This window comes from Sinocyclocheilus rhinocerous, unplaced genomic scaffold (genome assembly GCF_001515625.1).
Source record: "Sinocyclocheilus rhinocerous isolate Xijiao unplaced genomic scaffold, SAMN03320098_v1.1 scaffold786, whole genome shotgun sequence".
NCBI lineage: Eukaryota > Metazoa > Chordata > Actinopteri > Cypriniformes > Cyprinidae > Sinocyclocheilus > Sinocyclocheilus rhinocerous.
In genome coordinates this window covers 308,870-328,852 of record NW_015661881.1, presented here as the reverse complement: position 1 = coordinate 328,852, position 19,983 = coordinate 308,870, and the positions used below count along the sequence as shown (strand labels likewise).

Sequence of the window (19,983 nt, the reverse complement as noted above, 5' to 3'; positions counted from 1 at the left end):
CAACCAGCCTTAACTTCCATGCGTCTGTCTACAGCTGGGTGAGCTCATGCACATCATCATCCTCCTCCTGTGCGATCTCTCCTTAAAACTGAGAACCCGCCAATGCAGTAATATATATAAGCGCAGCAATGCGTGATTAAACTCTGACCACGTCCCATTTCCACGTATGATTCAGTAGTGATGGGTTAGTGATTCCTTTCCACGAGTCGGTTCTAAATTATATATATATATAAAATTTTACTGTACGTTTCACCCTATCAGTCAATATCAGTCAAATCCTCGGTTCACTATGTTCATTCTGATGATCCGTAAAAACCGTTCAGATTGATTCGTGAACGATTCATTCAATATGTTTCCTGAATGAATTGCTCAGACCACTTCAAATCTGTGAGCCGGTTCAACCGATGAATTAAAAAGATCCGACTCAAAAGAACGAGTCGCTATGATTTAGCTTTAACCACACCCCCGTTGTTTCTCATCCATCAAGGGGAGTTTTGCCCGAAAGATCGAGCGCTGCTATTGTAGTTGCTGTTTTTGACAGGGGAGACTCGTCTCGTCACTTTTTCTCGATGTTTCTTCAAAGCACCGAGAACGACATGCGTTTTAAACCGTCTCGAGACCGACTGTACAGCGCGCGCTGCTGCGGCTGCTGTCACGTGCGGACTGGAACCATCATCCTGGGTACCTGGTACATGGTACGAGGCGCAAAACATTAATTAAACATAGTCTTGTAGTTCTAAACATAAATTGAATACGTCAATATCCTTTCCTCCCGTCGTTTAGAGGCGTGTCTGTGTTTTAAACTACGTCTGTGTGAATGTTTTTGGCTGGCTCTGCCGTGTTAGCTCGATGCTAACCACTGCTAAGCTAACACAATGTTTTGAATTGGAACTATCAACAAATAAGACACGCAAACGTGTTTAGACGTGCTAAATGTTGATTAAACACGTTTTAATAACCTTGTATGTTTATTGAAGTAGTATAATATGATGTGGCGATTATTTCTAAGCGTTTATTTATCATATATTTGTAGACTGCTAACTGAGGCCGGAGGTTGAATTCACCAAACTTTCATGGGGTTAAAAGTTCAATTCGTTATCAATTTGCACGAAGTATGTTTTGATAAAGTAAATTGTTTAGAATTAAATGGCTATTATTATATATTACAGGGTAACTTTATTTTAATTAATAACTATAGTAATTAGGGTGTCAACTAGATTTTAAACAAACAAAACTCAACTGATAAACGATATTTAAGTGTGGCTTGGCAAGGTTTACAAATACTTTTGGATAAAATGGCACTGGCGGTATCAGTTCATCTTTTTAACTGTCAGTGGTAAATGCAATTGTAAATACAGGTGCATCTCAATAAATTAGAATGTCGTGGAAAAGTTCATTTCAGTAATTCAACTCAAATTGTGATACTCGTGTATTAAATAAATTCAATGCACACAGACTGAAGTAGTTTAAGTCTTTGGTTCTTTTAATTGTGATGATTTTGGCTCACATTTAACAAAAACCCACCAATTCACTATCTCAACAAATTAGAATATGGTGACATGCCAATCAGCTAATCAACTCAAAACACCTGCAAAGGTTTCCTGAGCCTTCAAAATGGTCTCTCAGTTTGCTTCACTAGGCTACACAATCATGGGGAAGACAGTTGTACAGAAGACAATCATTGACACCCTTCACAAGGAGAGTAAGCCACAAACATTCATTGCCAAAGAAGCTGGCTGTCCACAGAGTGCTGTATCCAAGCATGTCAACAGAAAGTTGAGTGGAAGGAAAAAGTGTAGAAGAAAAAGATGCACAACCAACCGAGAGAACCGCAGCCTTATGAGGATTGTCAAGCAAAATCGATTCAAGAATTTGAGAGAACTTCACAAGGAATGGACTGAGGCTGGGGTCAAGGCATCAAGAGCCACCACACACAGACGTGTCAAGGAATTTGGCTACAGTTGTCGTATTCCTCTCGTTAAGCCACTCCTGAACCACAGACAAAGTCAGAGGCGTCTTACCTGGGCTAAGGAGAAGAAGAACTGGACTGTTGCCCAGTGGTCCAAAGTCCTCTTTTCAGATGAGAGCAAGTTTTGTATTTCATTTGGAAACCAAGGTCCTAGAGTCTGGAGGAAGGGTGGAGAAGCTCATAGCCCAAGTTGCTTGAAGTCCAGTGTTAAGTTTCCACAGTCTGTGATGATTTGGGGTGCAATGTCATCTGCTGGTGTTGGTCCATTGTGTTTTTTGAAAACCAACGTCACTGCACCCGTTTACCAAGAAATTTTGGAGCACTTCATGCTTCCTTCTGCTGACCAGCTTTCTGAAGATGCTGATTTCATTTTCCAGCAGGATTTGGCACCTGCCCACACTGCCAAAAGCACCAAAAGTTGGTTAAATGACCATGGTGTTGGTGTGCTTGACTAGCCAGCAAACTCACCAGACCTGAACCCCAGAGAGAATCTATGGGGTATTGTCAAGAGGAAACTCGGTCCTGCAGAGTTTAGCTCCAACCCTAATTAAACACAGCTGAACCAGCTAATTACGGTCTTATAGGTGCATCTCAATAAATTAGAATGTCGTGGAAAAGTTCCTTTATTTCAGTAATTCAACTCAAATTGTGAAACTTGTGTATTAAATAAATTCAATGCACACAGATTGAAGTAGTTTAAGTCTTTGGTTCTTTTAATTGTGATGATTTTGGTTCACATTTAACAAAAACCCACCAATTCACTATCTCAACTAATTAGAATATGGTGACATGCCAATCAGCTAATCAACTCAAAACATCTGCAAAGGTTTCCTGAGCCTTCAAAATGGTCTCTCAGTTTGGTTCACTAGGCTACACAATCATGGGGAAGACTGCTGATCTGACAGTTGTCCAGAAGACAATCATTGACACCCTTCACAAGGAGGGTAAGCCACAAACATTCATTGCCAAAGAAGCTGGCTGTTCACAGAGTGCTGTATCCAAGCATGTTAACAGAAAGTTGAGTGGAAGGAAAAAGTGTGGAAGAAAAAGATGCACAACCAACCGAGAGAACTGCAGCCTTATGAGGATTGTCAAGCAAAATCGATTCAAGAATTTGAGTGAACTTCACAAGGAATGGACTGAGGCTGGGGTCAAGGCATCAAGAGCCACCACACACAGACGTGTCAAGGAATTTGGCTACAGTTGTCGTATTCCTCTTGTTAAGCCACTCCTGAACCACAGACAACGTCAGAGGCGTCTTACCTGGGCTAAGGAGAAGAAGAACTGGACTGTTGCCCAGTGGTCCAAAGTCCTCTTTTCAGATGAGAGCAAGTTTTGTATTTCATTTGGAAGCCAAGGTCCTAGAGTCTGGAGGAAGGGTGGAGAAGCTCATAGCCCACGTTGCTTGAAGTCCAGTGTTAAGTTTCCACAGTCTGTGATGATTTGGGGTGCAATGTCATCTGCTGGTGTTGGTCCATTGTGTTTTTTGAAAACCAACGTCACTGCACCCGTTTACCAAGACATTTTGGAGCACTTCATGCTTCCTTCTGCTGACCAGCTTTTTGAAGATGCTGATTTCATTTTCCAGCAGGATTTGGCATCTGCCCACACTGCCAAAAGCACCAAATGTTGGTTAAATGACCATGGTGTTGGTGTGCTTGACTGGCCAGCAAACTCACCAGACCTGAACCCCATAGAGAATCTATGGGGTATTGTCAAGTGGAAAATGAGAAACAAGAGACCAAAAAATGTAGATGAGCTGAAGGCCACTGTCAAAGAAACCTGGGCTTCCATACCACCTCAGCAGTGCCACAAACTGATCACCTCGATGCCACGCCGAATTGAGGCAGTAATTAAAGTAAAAGGAGCCCCTACCAAGTATTGAGTACATGTACAGTAAATGAACATACTTTCCAGAAGGCCAACAATTCACTAAAAATTTTTTTATTTTTTATTGGTATTATGAAGTATTCAAATTTGTTGAGATAGTGAATTGGTGGGTTTTTGTTAAATGTGAGCCAAAATCATCACAATTAAAAGAACCAAAGACTTAAACTACTTCAGTCTGTGTGCATTGAATTTATTTAATACACGTGTTTCACAATTTGAGTTGAATTACTGAAATAAATGAACTTTTCCACGACATTCTAATTTATTGAGATGCACCTGTAATTATATGGTAAATTCTGGACCTGGACTGCGCTTCCCAAAAGCATTGTAAGCTTAAGTACATCGTAGAGCCATTGAAACCAATGGAGCTACGATCAACTTAGGCTTACAGTGCTTTTGGGAAACGCAGCCCTGGTTGTTTCCAGAAAACAAGACCAAATATTTCCATTTAAGATTGACTGGTTTTATTTTTAGCTGATTATTTTCACGTTTTTTTATTGTTTGAATTATATTTTCTAAGTAAAGATTTTGAAGCAAATGTTTTAATACCTTGATCTCTTTGTTTTGTTTAATAACAAAAAGTGCAATAACAAAATGCCCAGGAAGTCACATGACATAGTGAATGATCAAACTTTTGGTTTTATTAGGCTGTTTAAATATTATGTCTACTGTCTCATCTGTACATTTTTACTAATATAATCTCTCTTCAAAGGTGGTGAACCTGTTGATGGGTATTCTGTTGACTGTGGCAGTAACTCACCCCGAGAACGTCCCTACTGTTGACCTACAGTATGAAGTTATTGAGCACTACTTTGCTTCAGACAGGATGTCAGGTACATTCATGAGATTTTCGATGATTAAATGTTGTAAACCTATATTTAATACTAATACGGTGCCAAATAATTATACTTTTTGTGCTGTTTGTATATATTTTTGTACTTTATGTATTTTAAAAAACTATACATTTTATTTATTTATAATCTCTAAAATGACAAATTCTCTGTTACCCCTATAGAGAATGCTTGTGTGGGCTTTGCCATCTCTCTCCTTATGCTCACCATTAGTGCCATGATGGTGTATGGGGCCATTACTGTAAGTTTCTATAAATTGGTACATCTGTGCTGTTTGTTAATTGTTTTATGTTGAAAAAAATAATAAAATCGGCACCATCAATCCTTGTGCTGTGCTGAAAATCCTTTACCCGATTTGTTTTTCCTTGTTAATTTCTCATTATTATGATATATTATCACCATATTTTAAATATTGGCAATATTATAGCATAAGAAATTTATTAGCAATTTTTTGTAGGCTGGCCATTTTTAACTAGAAACACTGCAAGTGACCACAAGGGAAAAAATCCCCCCCAAAATAAATGCTGACCGGAAATCAGCATGAGGGTTAAAAAGGTTGTCAAGATGCAATATCAAATATCGCATATAATGCAGTACTATGTTAAACATTGTAAGCTTTCTTTGACATTTAAAGGCAATACAATGAAATGTATCCGTTTTTCCCCAAACATTTGACGTGGTCATGTATTCTAGAATGGAATAATGCATTTCACCACTGTGTTCATCTGTACTTCACAGTCTTGCTTGAAGTCGTCTTTAAAAAACAGGTTGGATCTGTGAACTTTTGTTGTATAGTAGTTTCAGTTGTCAACGCATATCTGCCATACCTGAGCTTTTTACCTCGAGTAAACATTGAGTTTTAACTATGTCTTTTAGACCCTGAGTATCCTCTGACTGCAAATTTTAGGCCTCATAGGCAGTGAAATATTGGTCCAGTAGAGTCACAGCCTTGCTAATAGCTCCCTTTCCATGTTAAGTATTCTCTGATTCAGCACAGCTCCTCTTATTTGCTTAACTGGATGATTCACTATCCCCTGGAGTTTTACAGGTTTGCATCAGCATTAAAATGTTGAGAAACAGTCTAAAAATGAAAGGGTAAAACCCCACCTCATGACACATTTTCCCTCTCGCACAGAATCGTGATGGCTGGCTCATCCCGTTCTTTTGCTATCAGCTGTTTGACTTTGCGCTGAGCTGCCTGGTGGCCATCAGCTCCCTCACGTACCTGCCCAGAATCAAGGACTACCTGGACCAGCTGGTCAGTCTGCCCTCTACTGCCACTGCTGACCGTCTGTCTCTCAAGCCTCTGACATTAGAAGTTAATGTAAAACGCTTAGAGATGTTTTTAATTGGTCTCTTTTAGCCGGACTTCCCATACAAAGACAACCTGCTCTCTCTGGACTCCAGCTGTCTCCTGCTGTTTGTGCTCATCTTCTTTGCCAATCTCATTGTCCTTAAGGTAGATATATGAACCGACACTGAATCTGTTATATGTTTTATTTGTAAGACACGCATTATTTTAGTGTGTGTGTGTTTTTCAGGCCTACCTGATCAACTGTGTTTGGAACTGCTATAAGTACATAAACAACAGGAACACTCCAGAGATTGCCGTCTATCCTGCTTTTGAGACCCCACCTCAGGTATGTCCATTCTAAGTTACTTTGAGTTGAAAAGATGATATTAGATCAGAGTATTGTAATTAGATTAAATATAAAAATAATATTATAATTAGAGAAAGTATATTAGTTAAATTGACAACGTCAACAGCAGCAACAACATTGTACCAATCCAAGCACTACATCATTAACAGGTTTTATACTTAATACAGTCATACTTGGACTGTATTAATTAAAAATGTATTATTGATGTAGTGCTTAGATTAGTGCAATGTTGTTGTTGACTTTGATATCCTGAAACATGGAGATGGAGTTGGTTTTGTTGTGTACTGTTCATCAGTTTACATTTTTCTGAATAAAAAAAAAATCTCTTTGAGCACAGGTGTATAATCTGTACAAATGTTATTTTAGTATTATTTATATACTGTATTATAGTATTATATAATATTTTGAATTAGCTTTTTTATATGTATTAATTTTAGTTTAAGTCTTAGTAATTTTATGTACCTTCAACATTGTTGCTTTTGTATTTCTATGTAGCTTTAATTTTTTTTTCTTCCAGTTTTAGTAATATTTAGTACTTTAACTTGTTTCAGTTAGTTGGCAAGGTAGCTTTTTTGTTTTTAAATTCACTTTTTTCATCAAATATTTCTATTTTATTTCAGCTTTATTTAAATTAGCGAAAATGTTTTTTAAGTTTTCTGTTAACAGTAACAACACTGGTCTGTTGTACTAGTGGATGATGGGAACAGATACAATGGTTTCCTTTTTTGGTGGTCTTTTATTCTGAAAAGGAGAGCATCTTAACCTCCCTCAGTAGTAAAAATGTAGCCCCTCAAAATACACCATTCACTCTATTACAGTAGAGGGCACTCTTTGCCTTCGAAAGAGGTTTTGAGCAATGTTTCTTTTTTCACCAGTCCTCAACAGAACCCAGCTGTATCGTTTTTTTACAGGAAAGTGTCATGTAGTTTTGTCCAGAAATATGACTTTAGATTGGTTTCATTGGCGTCTTCTCTTTATCATAGTACATCCTTCCCACCTATGAAATGGCCATGACAATGCCAGCGAAGGAGCCTCCTCCTCCTTACATGCCAGCTTGAATTCCCCTGACTGGTTTCTTCAGTAAAAGCCAGTGCAGACACCCATCTTTGCCTTTCGATCCTGCCTTTCATTCCAACACATGGAGGGCGTTTAGACTCCCAGCGTCCACTCATCACATCAGCAGCTTACATGTTTGCATAGACTTATCCATGACTCTTTCTTTCGCATGACTCCCGTAACAGTTCATCACTGCAGATCTATTTTTGTAAAACTATAGGAAAACGGCTGAAGAGGCACGGTGTTGGGGAAGAGATCATGTGGTTGTGGCACTTGTAACACTCTAAAGAGAAAGGAAAAAATGAAATCGCATCATATGACCCCTTTAATTACTTAGTGTTGTATCTGAGATTTGAAATGCCATTCTCTTTTGTGGACATCATGACTCGGGCTCTGCAATAAATTGAGCTTATGACAGAATTATATAGTTCATAGTCAATCACTAATGAAATGATTCTGAGATGGGGCAGATAATCTGCCGTTTGAAATTTTTACCAATGAAAGCTTTCACTTTACTTGCCACCTTGAGATCTTTATTTTTCCATGCTTTTCAATGCTGTGTTTTTTCCTGATTGTCATAGTAGAGGAAGTATTGTGAAAATCAACATTGCCCCACAACTTGACAGGGCACTTGCATTTAGAATCACCTAAATCTGTTTTGCTAGTTTAAAAAACTGTTTAGATAATCCAGTGTGATGGTTAAAATATATATTTTTTCCATTGTGTACTTTATTAGTGGCCGTAAGACTTTTATCCTTTCAAACGTGAAAGCTCAAAGCACTTTTTATCTTGTTTATATAGTTTGTGTGTGTGTGTTTTCCATCCATTGAACCATTGTACACCATCATGTTGGCAGCCGTCACAGTGATCTGTTTTTATGGTAACTACTGGGTAATGCTGGTTAACATGCAAGAGGAATCCTCACATGAACAACAATGATAGAGTTTAAAAAAGGAAACTGCTAGTGCTGTATAAATCAATGGATGCATGTTATTTTATTTTGTGGTCTGTTTCTTTTCTTGTACATGTTCTGTAATCTAATTACTTCAATAAACACTTCAAAACAACATACCTGCCATCAGACTTTTCCCCCCAATGGACATTTGGTTCATTAGTATTACTTACTTATGCTTTATTACATCTGTCAGTCTAAAAAGTCTAGTGATTTGATGTGGGACTCCCCCTTCTGTATTTGGATTGGACAAAAATCTGACACGTTTCTTGTCAACCCTTTAAATGTGCAGTCTAGGACGCTGTTGGAATCATACTGGTGTCAGTTAGACGAGAGGACCGCACACAAACTTGAAGCAGACTTGAGAACAACAGAGAAACAATGAAGTCCTTCATTGGGAGTTTGGTATATTGCCTCTCTCTTCTGCTGGTCGATCTCTGTGAATCCTATGACTTTAACAATCCATCCCACATTTTAGCACAAAGTTACGCACAAAGAAGAAATCATGCGCTTCCACACCGGACGCTGAACCCAGCAGGTAAGTTCCTGATCTTAAGCCACTTTCTTAGTTCTAATATTTCTCAGTTAATGTTTGCATTGTATCTTGAACTACTCTACATAACTGCAATGGAACATTTATGGTTTCATTATTTTCCTTGATGCACTACAAAAATTGTTTGTTGACTTTGTGCATGCTGTAACAGGAATATGAATGGAAGTTTCTAGTGCAATGCACAATGTTAGAAATTTGTCTAGTGCATTTATAATAGCAAATGTGAAATAAAATACATGCACATTTAAGTACTGAAGGGATAGTTCACCCATAAATGAAAATTGTCATCTTTTTCTCTGAATCTGAATCTCATCTGTTTAGCTGTGCATTTATTGAATGAGCACTGTGCGATGTCCGAACTGATTGCACTATATTCTATGTATAATCGTTTTCTTAAATTCATTTTAAACCTCTTAAATCAATTTTTTAAAATCATTTTCAAAGTTTTTAAATTCCTTGTTTTATTGTTGTGATTATTCTTTTCTTTTATGTAAAGCACTTTGAATTACCATTGTGTATGAAATGTGCTATATAAATAAACTTGCCTTGCCTTGCCTTGAATGACCTGTATGATTTTTTTTCATCTGTGAAACACAAGAAGATATTTAGAAAAATTTATCTTTTGTCCAAACGATAAAAGTCCCTGGGGTCCGATGTTGTTGGAACCCAATGCTGTTCAAAAATCTTCTTTTGTGTTCTGCAGAAGATAAAAATAAATACAGGTTTGAAATGACATGAGGGTAAGTAAATGATTGTGAACTATTCCTTGAAGTGCATGAATGCTACAAAAAAGCATTTGTGTGATATCTGAGTGGCATGTATTGTAAAATGTTTTAACAATGAGGAATTAGGGCATTGCAAACTATGCCTGTTGTATTTGTTTGACTGACTTTGTGTTTGGCTAATTTCCTCTTCCACTTCAACCTTCTGATGGTCCGTAGTATACAGGAGTAAATACTGGTTAGATGGACCTGATCACCCTAACAAACAGAGGAGGAAGATTTTGCCCCATCTTATCCCAGTAGCTTATCCAGTACCCACAGCTCCTTCTCAACCCAAAGTTCATGACTGGCTCAAAGACACACCAACCACAAAGGTGCATAATACAAATAATAACCAGTATCCAACTGAGGCACGCATGCAGCTGAGAGGTGAATGGGCACCAATAGTTTGCCGAAAATTTAAAGATCCAGAACAAACAGTTGTACTTACAGGAGAATCAGGGGAAAGTACAGGCGTGTCAAAGGTGGTGTCAAATCAACCCATTGTTGTTCCACAACACTCGTATATAGGTCCAGAAAAATCTGTGGTTCTTCCGGAGCAATCAACAAATAACCAGCCAACCATTCCACCGGTTGCTCCTGAGACAGGTTTTTACCAATCAAAGCCATCAATGACCTTGGAAACCTCACTATCTTTGAATCTCTCTCTGCCTCAGAAACCTATGCCACAATCCTTGTCAACATTGGCGCAAGAACCAAATTCACAAGGTGCATTTCCCCAATCCCTTCCAACCACTACCATGACACCTGAGGCATATCCTCAAAGTACCTTCCCCGAATCCCTGCCAACATCCACCCTTACACCGGAGATGTACTCTCAGAGCACTTTATCCCAACCCTTGCCAAAGTTCACCTATTCAAGAGGGCCATATCCTCAAAGAATCCCACCCCAGTCACCGTTAGAGCCATATGACCAAAGTTCCTACTTAGAATCCCTGCCAGTATCCACACTGATACCAGAGACAAATCCTCGAAGCGCTTCACCTCAGCCTGTCCCAGTGTCCACTCATAGATTAAGCCCTTATTCCCCAAAGATCTCATCCCAGTCCCTGTCAACATCCAGTTTGACACAAGAGGCATATCTTCAGACCACCCCACCACAGTTCCTACTAATGTCTACTGTGCCACAAGAATCATTACCAGAGGCACCAAACAGGATTATTACCCACGGCAGGGTAGCCATCACAGGGAGGACAGGTATAATTCCATGTATACTGTACTGCTTTGTTTAACCCTCCATCTGTTCATGCTGGGGTATCCAGTCCTGCTTCTGGAGGGACAATGTCCTGTATAGTTGAGCTCCAACACATGCCTCGAAGCTTCTAGTAATCCTGAAGACCTTCGGGGTTTTCACACCACGTAGTTCTAGGAGCTAGCCAGCATGGTGGTTCCTAGAGAACCAATTTGCCCCTCGGGCCGTTTTCCTGTTCGCATTCGCACCGGCAGCAGGAACTCTGAAGCGGCCGACAGCGATGTCTTTATGCACGGCGTCGACAACCAGTGAATGGAGGATGCGTGATCGGGGCTGTGGGTTTCGTAATAACGGAGATGGAATGTAAACACACAATTTACGCGTTTGATGAAAATCTGACTAAATCTCCAATGACAATTTGTATTATTACATATCATCGAGGCTGAGAAAAGAACACAGCGCTGCAGACAACAGGTAGCTAAATGCTGTTATCGCTGTTTTCCATGTTCATGGAGTAAATATTTTTCCATGGCTTTTTAAAAATGTCGGGTAGTCAGCGTTGCGTATGCATTTGGCCAATCAGCATACACTTACGTCACTGATAGTTCCTATAGAACGGTTTTATACCCTACTCTGAAGTAGAAGCTAATTTAGTTCCCTCAAATGGAGTTCTTAGAATGAAATACGTTCCTATTTCCTGCATTGCGAACACACCAAAAACCGTGTACTTCTGCCAATAGTTCTACAGTTCAAAAGTCCCTTGATTAGTTGGTTCAGGTGTGTTTAGTCTGGATTGGACCTAAACTGCAGGACAGTGGCCCTTCAGTAGCAGGATCTTAAGGTTTCTTTGTTGCAAAGTTGGACAAAGCAAAATGACATTAAGGGCCCAATTATCCTGAGTCATGGCTTATTCCTGCTGTAGGGTACCTTACATATCAGAAAAAGTGAATTTTCCATATTCCAGTGTGTCAAAGTATGTCATTTTGCTGAAATCCAATGGGATTTGTTTTAGAAGTGACCAAACTCAGTTTTTAGTAAATTGACTAATCTAATTTGACTAATCCTTTTGTTTGCATGCAAAGAATATGCTTTACTCACATTCCATTGATTCAAAACATATAACGTCAACTCTAAATCTGGTTGTTTTTCTAAACCTTTCATGAACTAACACGCCAGTCTTCATTATATCATGTTGACATTGACAATTTTGAAGTGCTTAACAATCTCTGCTTAACTCTCAGCAACAGATTCACAATGTAGGAGCCGCCCACTGGACCTGGTCTTCATCATTGACAGCTCACGTAGCGTGCGTCCAGGTGAGTTTGAGAAGGTCAAGATCTTCCTGGCTGACATGGTGGACACTCTTGACGTTGGCCCCGATGCCACACGTGTCGCAGTGGTGAACTATGCCAGCACAGTCAAAATTGAGTTCCTGCTGAAGAACCATCTTAAGAAGGACTCTATAAAGCAAGCCATCAACCGCATCGAACCCCTCGCCGCGGGAACCATGACTGGTATGGCCATCAAGAAAGCCATGGATGAAGCCTTCGCTGAAAAGTCAGGAGCGCGACCTAAATCGAAGAACATCTCCAAGGTTGCCATCATTGTCACTGACGGGCGTCCTCAAGACCAAGTCGAGGAGGTGTCGGCTGCAGCACGAGCTTCGGGGATTGAGATTTACGCAGTCGGAGTGGACAGGGCTGACAAGCAGTCGCTGAAGCTCATGGCCAGCAATCCACTTGAGGACCATGTGTTCTACGTGGAGACCTACGGTGTCATTGAGAAGCTCACCTCAAAGTTCCGGGAGACATTGTGCGGTAGGGTTAATGCAAAAAAGGGGAGATGGGGCTCTATGTCTTTCCTTTTTACAAGATATATCTCAGTCCTTGGAAGTGGGTGATGATTCATTCTCTGGAAAACAGTTGGGTCTGAATACCAAATTAAAAATTGTAGTTTACTTCAGACATTAAATACATGCATTATGATCATTTGGAATTATAGCTTTCAAGGTAATTATCTTGTTTTCCAGAAGTTTGAACCATTGGATCGCAACACATTCTGAAGGACATCTTTCTTCAGTATGTGAGTGCTGAAAAAGTCCACCGATCATTCAAAGAAGCATTCTTCTACGTTTGGCTCTTCTGAATGCTTTGAATCATCTAATGTATGTGCTTTGCATCCGATTTTTGTGGAATGAAGGTCTTGGAATGGAATGCTCTCGGTATTTAATATTGTCAATGTCTTTTCACACAATAGTTTTAAGACTAAGTGTACTTCAAGTATGTTTTTCATAGAAACCTCTGATAATTGAGAGCTTTGAATATTTGACTGATTGTGGATAATTAAAATTGTTTGTCTCTTTCAGGGCAAGAGTCGATCTTTTGGACATTAAAATTGCTCAATCAAGTGCTGTGCTAGTGCTTGCTAGTTACGCCTTCAAAGTGTCCAAACAATTAGCTTAGTGCAGCTGTCAGCTAGTACCATAACATACTGATTTAATGCTAAATGCTATGCAAACTAGGGGCACATAATTTGAGTAATATTATCATATAAGACCCAATAAAAGCCCCATAAAGCTTCCAGTGTATCGTTAAGGGACTTATTACATTAGACATTTAGTACAAGCATTTTTTGTTTTTCTTAAAACTAAAGCAATTTATTTTTAGAAATCCAGACAGTTGCTTGCCCATAAACTTACTCTTGCTAGAGTGGCCTCCTCACTCCAGTCGAGTAATGAAAGCTTGTTCCAGGTATGGACGCCTGTGCAATGGGACATGACTGTGAGCACATATGTGTCAGCAGTGGCTCCTCCTTTTACTGCAAGTGCCGGAAGGGCTATATTTTGAACGAAGACCAGAAAACATGTTCCCTAAAACGTAAGAGCCAGCAGATTATGCTAACTGCTTTACTTTAGATTTTGAAGACATACTTAGTACGAACATATTTGATTTTCTCTAACAATGACTAATTTAAGCTTAATAATAGAGAATGCTTATATTGCGACAATACCAGCAATCCTATTTAACTAACCTATTTAGCTAGCAATTGCTTGCCAGCTTTTTGTTCTGATTGTATTACTTGGTATCATGAGATATCATTTATTTTATTGTGTGCTAAGTTACAGGTTACATGAAGATGTAAATTATGTTCCAAACATAGTGAGCTTCTTTGTCTAATGCCTACATAGGCAGCATTCTAACCATCAGGCAAACTCAAAAAACGAGGCATTTGGGACACTTTATTCATGTCACACAGATAGTGACCTTCACATAAAGCATACAGGAGGCTTGACACAAAAAGAGTCCAATGAGCATAAAAATTAGCATGCAAAACTTCATGAGAATAGAAACACATAGCACAAATATTTGTTAAAGATTTTAATTAGAATGAATGCACCGCTACATTAGATTTTGGCCAGAATTATATTTTAGAACGCAGCATAATTATGTAGCTGATGTTTCAGAACAGTCTTTGCGCTTTAAGATACATTGTTTCAAGGCAGCTCACTCCGTTTTGGAACAGAGCTGTAATTTAGCTAAATGTGTGCAATGTAATGATTTTTGTCCTACAATCCAGCTCACTAGCAGCTGAATTCTGGAATTCTAGCCACTGATTCAATCCATTCAAAATCACTGTTGAATTACTGTGAACTTTTTTGTTCTGTACTGTTTCATTGACAAAACAGTATAGCAATAACATCAGTGTCAGTGTGCTGTACGTCTGAGACAGATGACAAACCATAGCTACATTTTTACAGGCAGATAGTTTTTCATTTTGGGGCAAATGGAGCAGGGCGCATATTGGTTACATGTTGGCTTGAAAATGTCAGGAAATTAAGTTTAAAATTCAAAACTTAAAAGATTTTTCAGTTTATTATTAAAGTATCATATACAAATTCTTAAAACAAGATAAATTTATTTTAAAAGTACCTTGTTTTACTTAAAATGTGTGAAAAGTCAATGTATATTACATATATATAATTATAAATATACATATATTTTTCCTAGTTAATATATTAACTAGGAAAAAATTATTGGGAACAATATTATTTGCCGTACAGAGTTCAACGTTTTTATTTCGCCAATTACTTCCAAAAATCTCATTGATGAGTAAGTGATAGTGTTGAATTGGTTTCTTGCTTCAAATCAGATAATAAGCTTGGTCATAATTAAAATTTTCACTGTTTTACACAACATTTTCCAAATCCCCAAAGCCTTCAATGGAAAATTCCTAATGTTTGTTTTTAAGGAAATTATCTTGCACAATATTGCCAGTGTTACTGTAGATGTCCTATGGCTTGTTCCAGATATGGATGCCTGTGAAATAGGACACAGCTGTCAACACATTTGTGTGAGCAGTGGCAACTCGTATCACTGCAAATGCCGCTCAGGCTTTGTCTTGAACGACGACCTGCGAACATGCTCCATTAGAGGCGCTGGCGCTTACGGACATGGTGACAGTGTACACAAGGGTGACCGAAACAAAAAGAATGATGGCAACCAAAATGGTGAAGGTAGTGCTAGTGAGTTATGATCAGAAATGACTATGACTTCATTCATACCATTTCGTGATCTAAAAACATCAAATTAAATTCCATCAAAGCATTAGACTTAGTTTGTGATCAGATTGCTATTAATATTGTTTTAAAGAAATTTTAAATTAATTTTGCAACATGTCCCAATGGACATTCTGAAACCCCCCACCTTTTGGTCTGCACTATGGCTTATTTCAGGTATGGATTCCTGTGCGTTGGGCCACGACTGCCAACACACATGCATCTCCAGCGATTCCTCCTATTACTGCTCGTGTCCTCCTGGCTTTGTCTTGATGCAGGACAAGAAATCATGTTTTCAAGCCAGTGACGCTGATGGAGATGGTAGTGGCAGTGAGTTTTCTGCTTCAGACCTTCATAAATGGTATTGCTATCATACCATTTTATGATAGGTTTCTGTAGCGAGCTGAGAATTATGTTTGTCTTGTGGAATATTCTCTTAAGGAGAATTTTACATAACGGTGAACAATTAGAGCTATAAAATAATTTAGTTGTATTTTCTGTCATGTGTTGCCGAGATTTGTTAGCTTCAGGGCTCTAGAGTTTTAACTTATTGCAGGTCTGGACTACTGTGTGCTGGGTCATGAATGTGAACACATTTGTGTCAACGATGATGCTTCCTATCACTGTGAGTGCCACCGGGGTTTTGTGTTGCAAGAAGACCAGAAAACATGTTCCAAAAAACGTAAGAGTTTATAGAAGTACCATTCAAACATGTTTTCTGTAACCATCCACTTCATGTGCTGTGGGCAGGAATGATACCTATACGAAAAATGGGTAATAATTCCAATAGACGTTGATATTGGAAATAATGAATCCAATAGCCACTGAATATTGGAGAGAGAAAAAAATCAAACGAGCACCACTAAAAACAGTATTTTTCACATGATGGTATATTATGTAGTGGGCAATGCCTAACCATTAAGTCTTCTTGTATTATGTTTCAAATTTATTTTAATGTTTTCGAATGTTTGAAGAACATCTCTTAATGCTTACCAAGCAATGCAATTATTTGATTTAAAAGAAAAAAATATATATATTATTACAATATTTATGTTTATGTATTCCTGTAATGGCAAAGCTGAATTTTCAGTAGTCATTACTGCAGTCATGGTCATTCAGAAATAATTAAAATTAAAAATTATATATATACTTTTTTTCTCTCATGCTCACCAAGGTTGCATTTATTTGATAAAAAAAAAAACACACACAAACAGTAATATTGTGAAATACTATAGTTATTTAAAAGACCTGTTTTCCATTTATCCCTGAGATGGCAAAGCTAAATTACTCCAGTCATGATCCTACAGAAATCATTCATTAAAATATACTGTAGTCACTAGAGAAACTTCATCTGTCAGTGTCTTGTAATTTCTGACATGTTGAGTCAGGTGACGCTGATTCAACATCGATGTAAACTCATAATATGTAACACTCTCACAATGTTGTGAGAAATTCAGAAAAGAACAACATTGCATAAACTGTGTTGAAAAGTGTTACATATTTGCTAAGAAACTTTCACTTTGTGCTTGGGTGGGGGTGGGGGGGTAGATAGTTTGATCTATAATTACCCCTAATTCACATCACCCTTTGCGAGGTATTTCTGTGATGTTTGTTGTTTGATTGTGATGTGAAGAGGTGAAGGTGGAGATCGTTCAGGACCCCTGCATGTGTGAGGCCCGACTGGCTTTCCAGAGGCAGACACAAACCTCCCTACAGGACCTCAACGCCAAACATATCCTTTCGAAATAACATCACACGTCAATAACGTTCTTCAGTTATGTATGAACTACATTGGGGCCTTTAGTGGAACTACATTTCCCATAATGAATGCAATGCAAGTCATCTCTCTTAATAGAATAATCCACACAAAAATCTTAATTCTAACATCATTTGCTGAGCTTTATTCCTTTTATATTTGTTTCTGGAAACAGTGTATTTCAAACCCTTTAACCTTAACAGTCGTTATACTTGCTGCTGTCACAAGAAAGGTTGAGCAAATGGAAAACATGCTGGGACGCATGTAACAGAGCAGTTCTTGGTAAGCATTGATTCTCTGAAGCATTGATTTATGATGATAAAACATTTAAAAGTTTGATTTTTACTTCTGTTCATCAGGGTCAACATGTTCTGTGAACTTTCAGCAATTACTGGAGTGGATATGAAGCACTAGACAACAAGACGGCTTCGATTTCATCACTGAAACTTCATCACGGGCCACACTGATCACATGAATGGCTTTAAAACTGGATCACAGTGGCTGATGTTCAGATGAAGTTTCTTAAACCACGTTCACAAAAAAAAAAAAAAGAATATTAACCATATTCAAATAGTAATTAATATTAATAAGAGATTAAATCATGCATGAAGTGCTGCAATGTTTTATAATGATGTTCTTTTGCTCCCCAGAAATGGTCAAAAGAAATCTCTCCATTTAAATAGACTAAATTATACCACGTATTGTAACCAATTTTACTAAGGATCACTATCAAAGGTGTATTTTTTTATTGCTTATGTTCATGTCAAAGAAAGAATGTTCATGTTTGTATTGTTTAATCTTATGTAGACTCTCATGTATCAAGTTAAATAAAGACATTTATAACCAAGCAGTAATATTCATTATATTAAAACTTGAAATACTTCGAATCAACAGTCTCAAAGTCTCTGTTCATAATATTTGCCTTGATTTCATAGCTCACAGTGTACTGAAACGATACAGGCGTCGCTATAGAAATCATCTTCACGTAGTTCAGCTAGACAGACTATAGGTTTAACAGTAAGATGTGAAGAACTTGTCTGTCTGCAACCACTGTGAGATGTGCTTGAATCAATATCTCGACCATTACAGACCAACTGTAGACCTTCAGACTAGCCGTTGACTAAACATAATCGTATAATCACTGGCCAGGTGAACTGCACGAAAACATGTTCTTGACAAGCTTTGTGAAATTCCCCTGATCAGGATATTCATCTATTTAATCACACATGCTATACAAACATTTGAACATCCCGCAAATTCAGGCAGACAGAGAACATCAAAATCCCTCTCATCCCAAATCCCATCTCAAATCGATTCACAACCTACAGGAATTGGGACATTTTCAAGATCACATCAACTGATATTTCTCAATCACCTGTTAAAGCAAACAAAGAAAGTATTCATCTGGTTGCAAGGAGATGAAATGAAAGAGATCTTTAGGAGAGGGGAGATCAGGACTGTTCAAGGCTTTGCTCACATGAGACTTCAATGTAACATGTTAATTCTCACAGCAAACACCAATATTTGGGTCATAAGGGTGAGCAAAGATCATTCGATTCGAGGTCTCCAAGTTCACTGAAATCTAGGTGACGGTGCACCAGGCGCCATTGGTGCACTTGAAACTGTTCACCTTTTTGAAATAGGCTCTACAATATTTCTGCTGTCTTGTTTTTGACTGGCACACTGTGGTGGCCATGAATGATCTGTATTCTCTTCAAAGCATTCCCAGTGTTCACATTTACCTTCCACCTGTCTCTGAAACCATCTATTCTGTCATAGACTGGGCGAAAAACAGGTCTGGTAAATATTTTCACATCCTAACCTCAAGGTAAGCAAGGAGATGAGAAATTTCCCAGCAAATCACCACAGTTGAAAAAAAAAGGTTAGGTATGTCCATCATTAAAAAAAATGGTATGCTGAAAGGCAGTGCATATTGACATACCCAGAGGTGAATTTCTGTGCAGTTTGTTTTTGTGATTATGAGGACATGGGGAGAAACGCTAGACATCTTACAGGTTGGCCTATATTTGCGCTTTATGTAGAATTAGCAAAGTAATACAACATTAGTTGCAATATTTATGCAGTAGGCCTATGTATGGTGAATTTCCTGTAAGTTATTTTGATATGGTAATCACTGCATATACCTACTTAACATCTGCGTGGCTCTGGCACAGTAGACTACTGTTTTGTACCGGTAAACCTGAGTGCGATACAAACAACTGTTTATTTCACATGTTTACGTTGTAATAAATACATAAAGTGAAAATGTATTTTGATATAATCTTCAACTAAATGTTATGATACAAAACTAAATGACAAAATCAAATAGGCTAATGGTAGCCTAGCTAAAATGTTTTCGAGAATGTTATATATTTAGCTGCAGGGGATTTACCTTCACAGCATTCCATCATTATTTAATGTGGCGCTTTGAAACTGTACTTGGTAATTTTATTTAGCTTTTGAGCGCTAATTATTACGCTTCGGCTCAGAAGGGTGCGCTCGCGTACCACCAGTACATAGAAACATCTACTTGGCAAACTATCTAATTCTCATGAATATTAATTAGGTTCAATGACTGGACGTTCCAGGAAAAGTAAAACAACGTCAGTACGCACTAATTAATATGCATGAGCTTATTATCGCCAGTAGTAGACAGTAGTGATGGGAAGTTCGGTTCTTTTCCGCGAACCGGTTCTTTCGGACAGTTCGATTCAATAAACCGGTTGAAAAAACCGGTTCACCGGTTCTTTTACGCTCGACGTAATG

General features: G+C 38.3%; 2 protein-coding genes and 1 pseudogene across 2 annotated transcripts; all 3 read left to right on the top strand.

Moving 5' to 3' along the window:
- The first annotated feature begins 451 nt into the window (after nt 1-451).
- On the top strand, nt 452-7,696 carry laptm4a (lysosomal protein transmembrane 4 alpha). The gene is made up of 7 exons (XM_016536445.1): nt 452-695; nt 4,572-4,692; nt 4,875-4,951; nt 5,846-5,968; nt 6,074-6,169; nt 6,252-6,350; nt 7,355-7,696. The coding sequence occupies exons 1-7, from the start codon at nt 570-572 to the stop codon at nt 7,427-7,429; spliced, it is 717 nt and encodes a 238-aa protein (XP_016391931.1). The 5' UTR covers nt 452-569; the 3' UTR covers nt 7,430-7,696.
- A 991-nt stretch (nt 7,697-8,687) lies between these two features.
- On the top strand, nt 8,688-17,910 carry LOC107726747 (matrilin-3-like). Its single transcript, XM_016536434.1, has 9 exons — nt 8,688-8,917; nt 9,874-10,911; nt 12,148-12,723; nt 15,213-15,428; nt 15,639-15,791; nt 16,018-16,143; nt 17,095-17,193; nt 17,430-17,499; nt 17,603-17,910. Exons 1-8 carry the CDS (start codon nt 8,761-8,763, stop codon nt 17,483-17,485), a joined length of 2,421 nt encoding a protein of 806 aa, XP_016391920.1. The 5' UTR covers nt 8,688-8,760; the 3' UTR covers nt 17,486-17,499; nt 17,603-17,910.
- A 1,001-nt stretch (nt 17,911-18,911) lies between these two features.
- LOC107726742 (tetratricopeptide repeat protein 32-like) overlaps nt 18,912-19,983 on the top strand; it is a 6,154-nt pseudogene continuing 5,082 nt past the window's right edge.

Coding starts and splice junctions, on each gene's coding strand:
- laptm4a (XM_016536445.1), top strand. CDS start 570: ATGTTTCTTCAAAGCACCGAGAACGACATGCGTTTTAAACCGTCTCGA. Junction 6,170..6,251: donor CCAATCTCATTGTCCTTAAG/GTAGATATATGA, acceptor TGTGTTTTTCAG/GCCTACCTGATCAACTGTGT. Junction 6,351..7,354: donor CTTTTGAGACCCCACCTCAG/GTATGTCCATTC, acceptor TCTTTATCATAG/TACATCCTTCCCACCTATGA.
- LOC107726747 (XM_016536434.1), top strand. CDS start 8,761: ATGAAGTCCTTCATTGGGAGTTTGGTATATTGCCTCTCTCTTCTGCTG. Junction 15,792..16,017: donor TGATGGAGATGGTAGTGGCA/GTGAGTTTTCTG, acceptor AACTTATTGCAG/GTCTGGACTACTGTGTGCTG. Junction 16,144..17,094: donor GAAAACATGTTCCAAAAAAC/GTAAGAGTTTAT, acceptor TGTGATGTGAAG/AGGTGAAGGTGGAGATCGTT.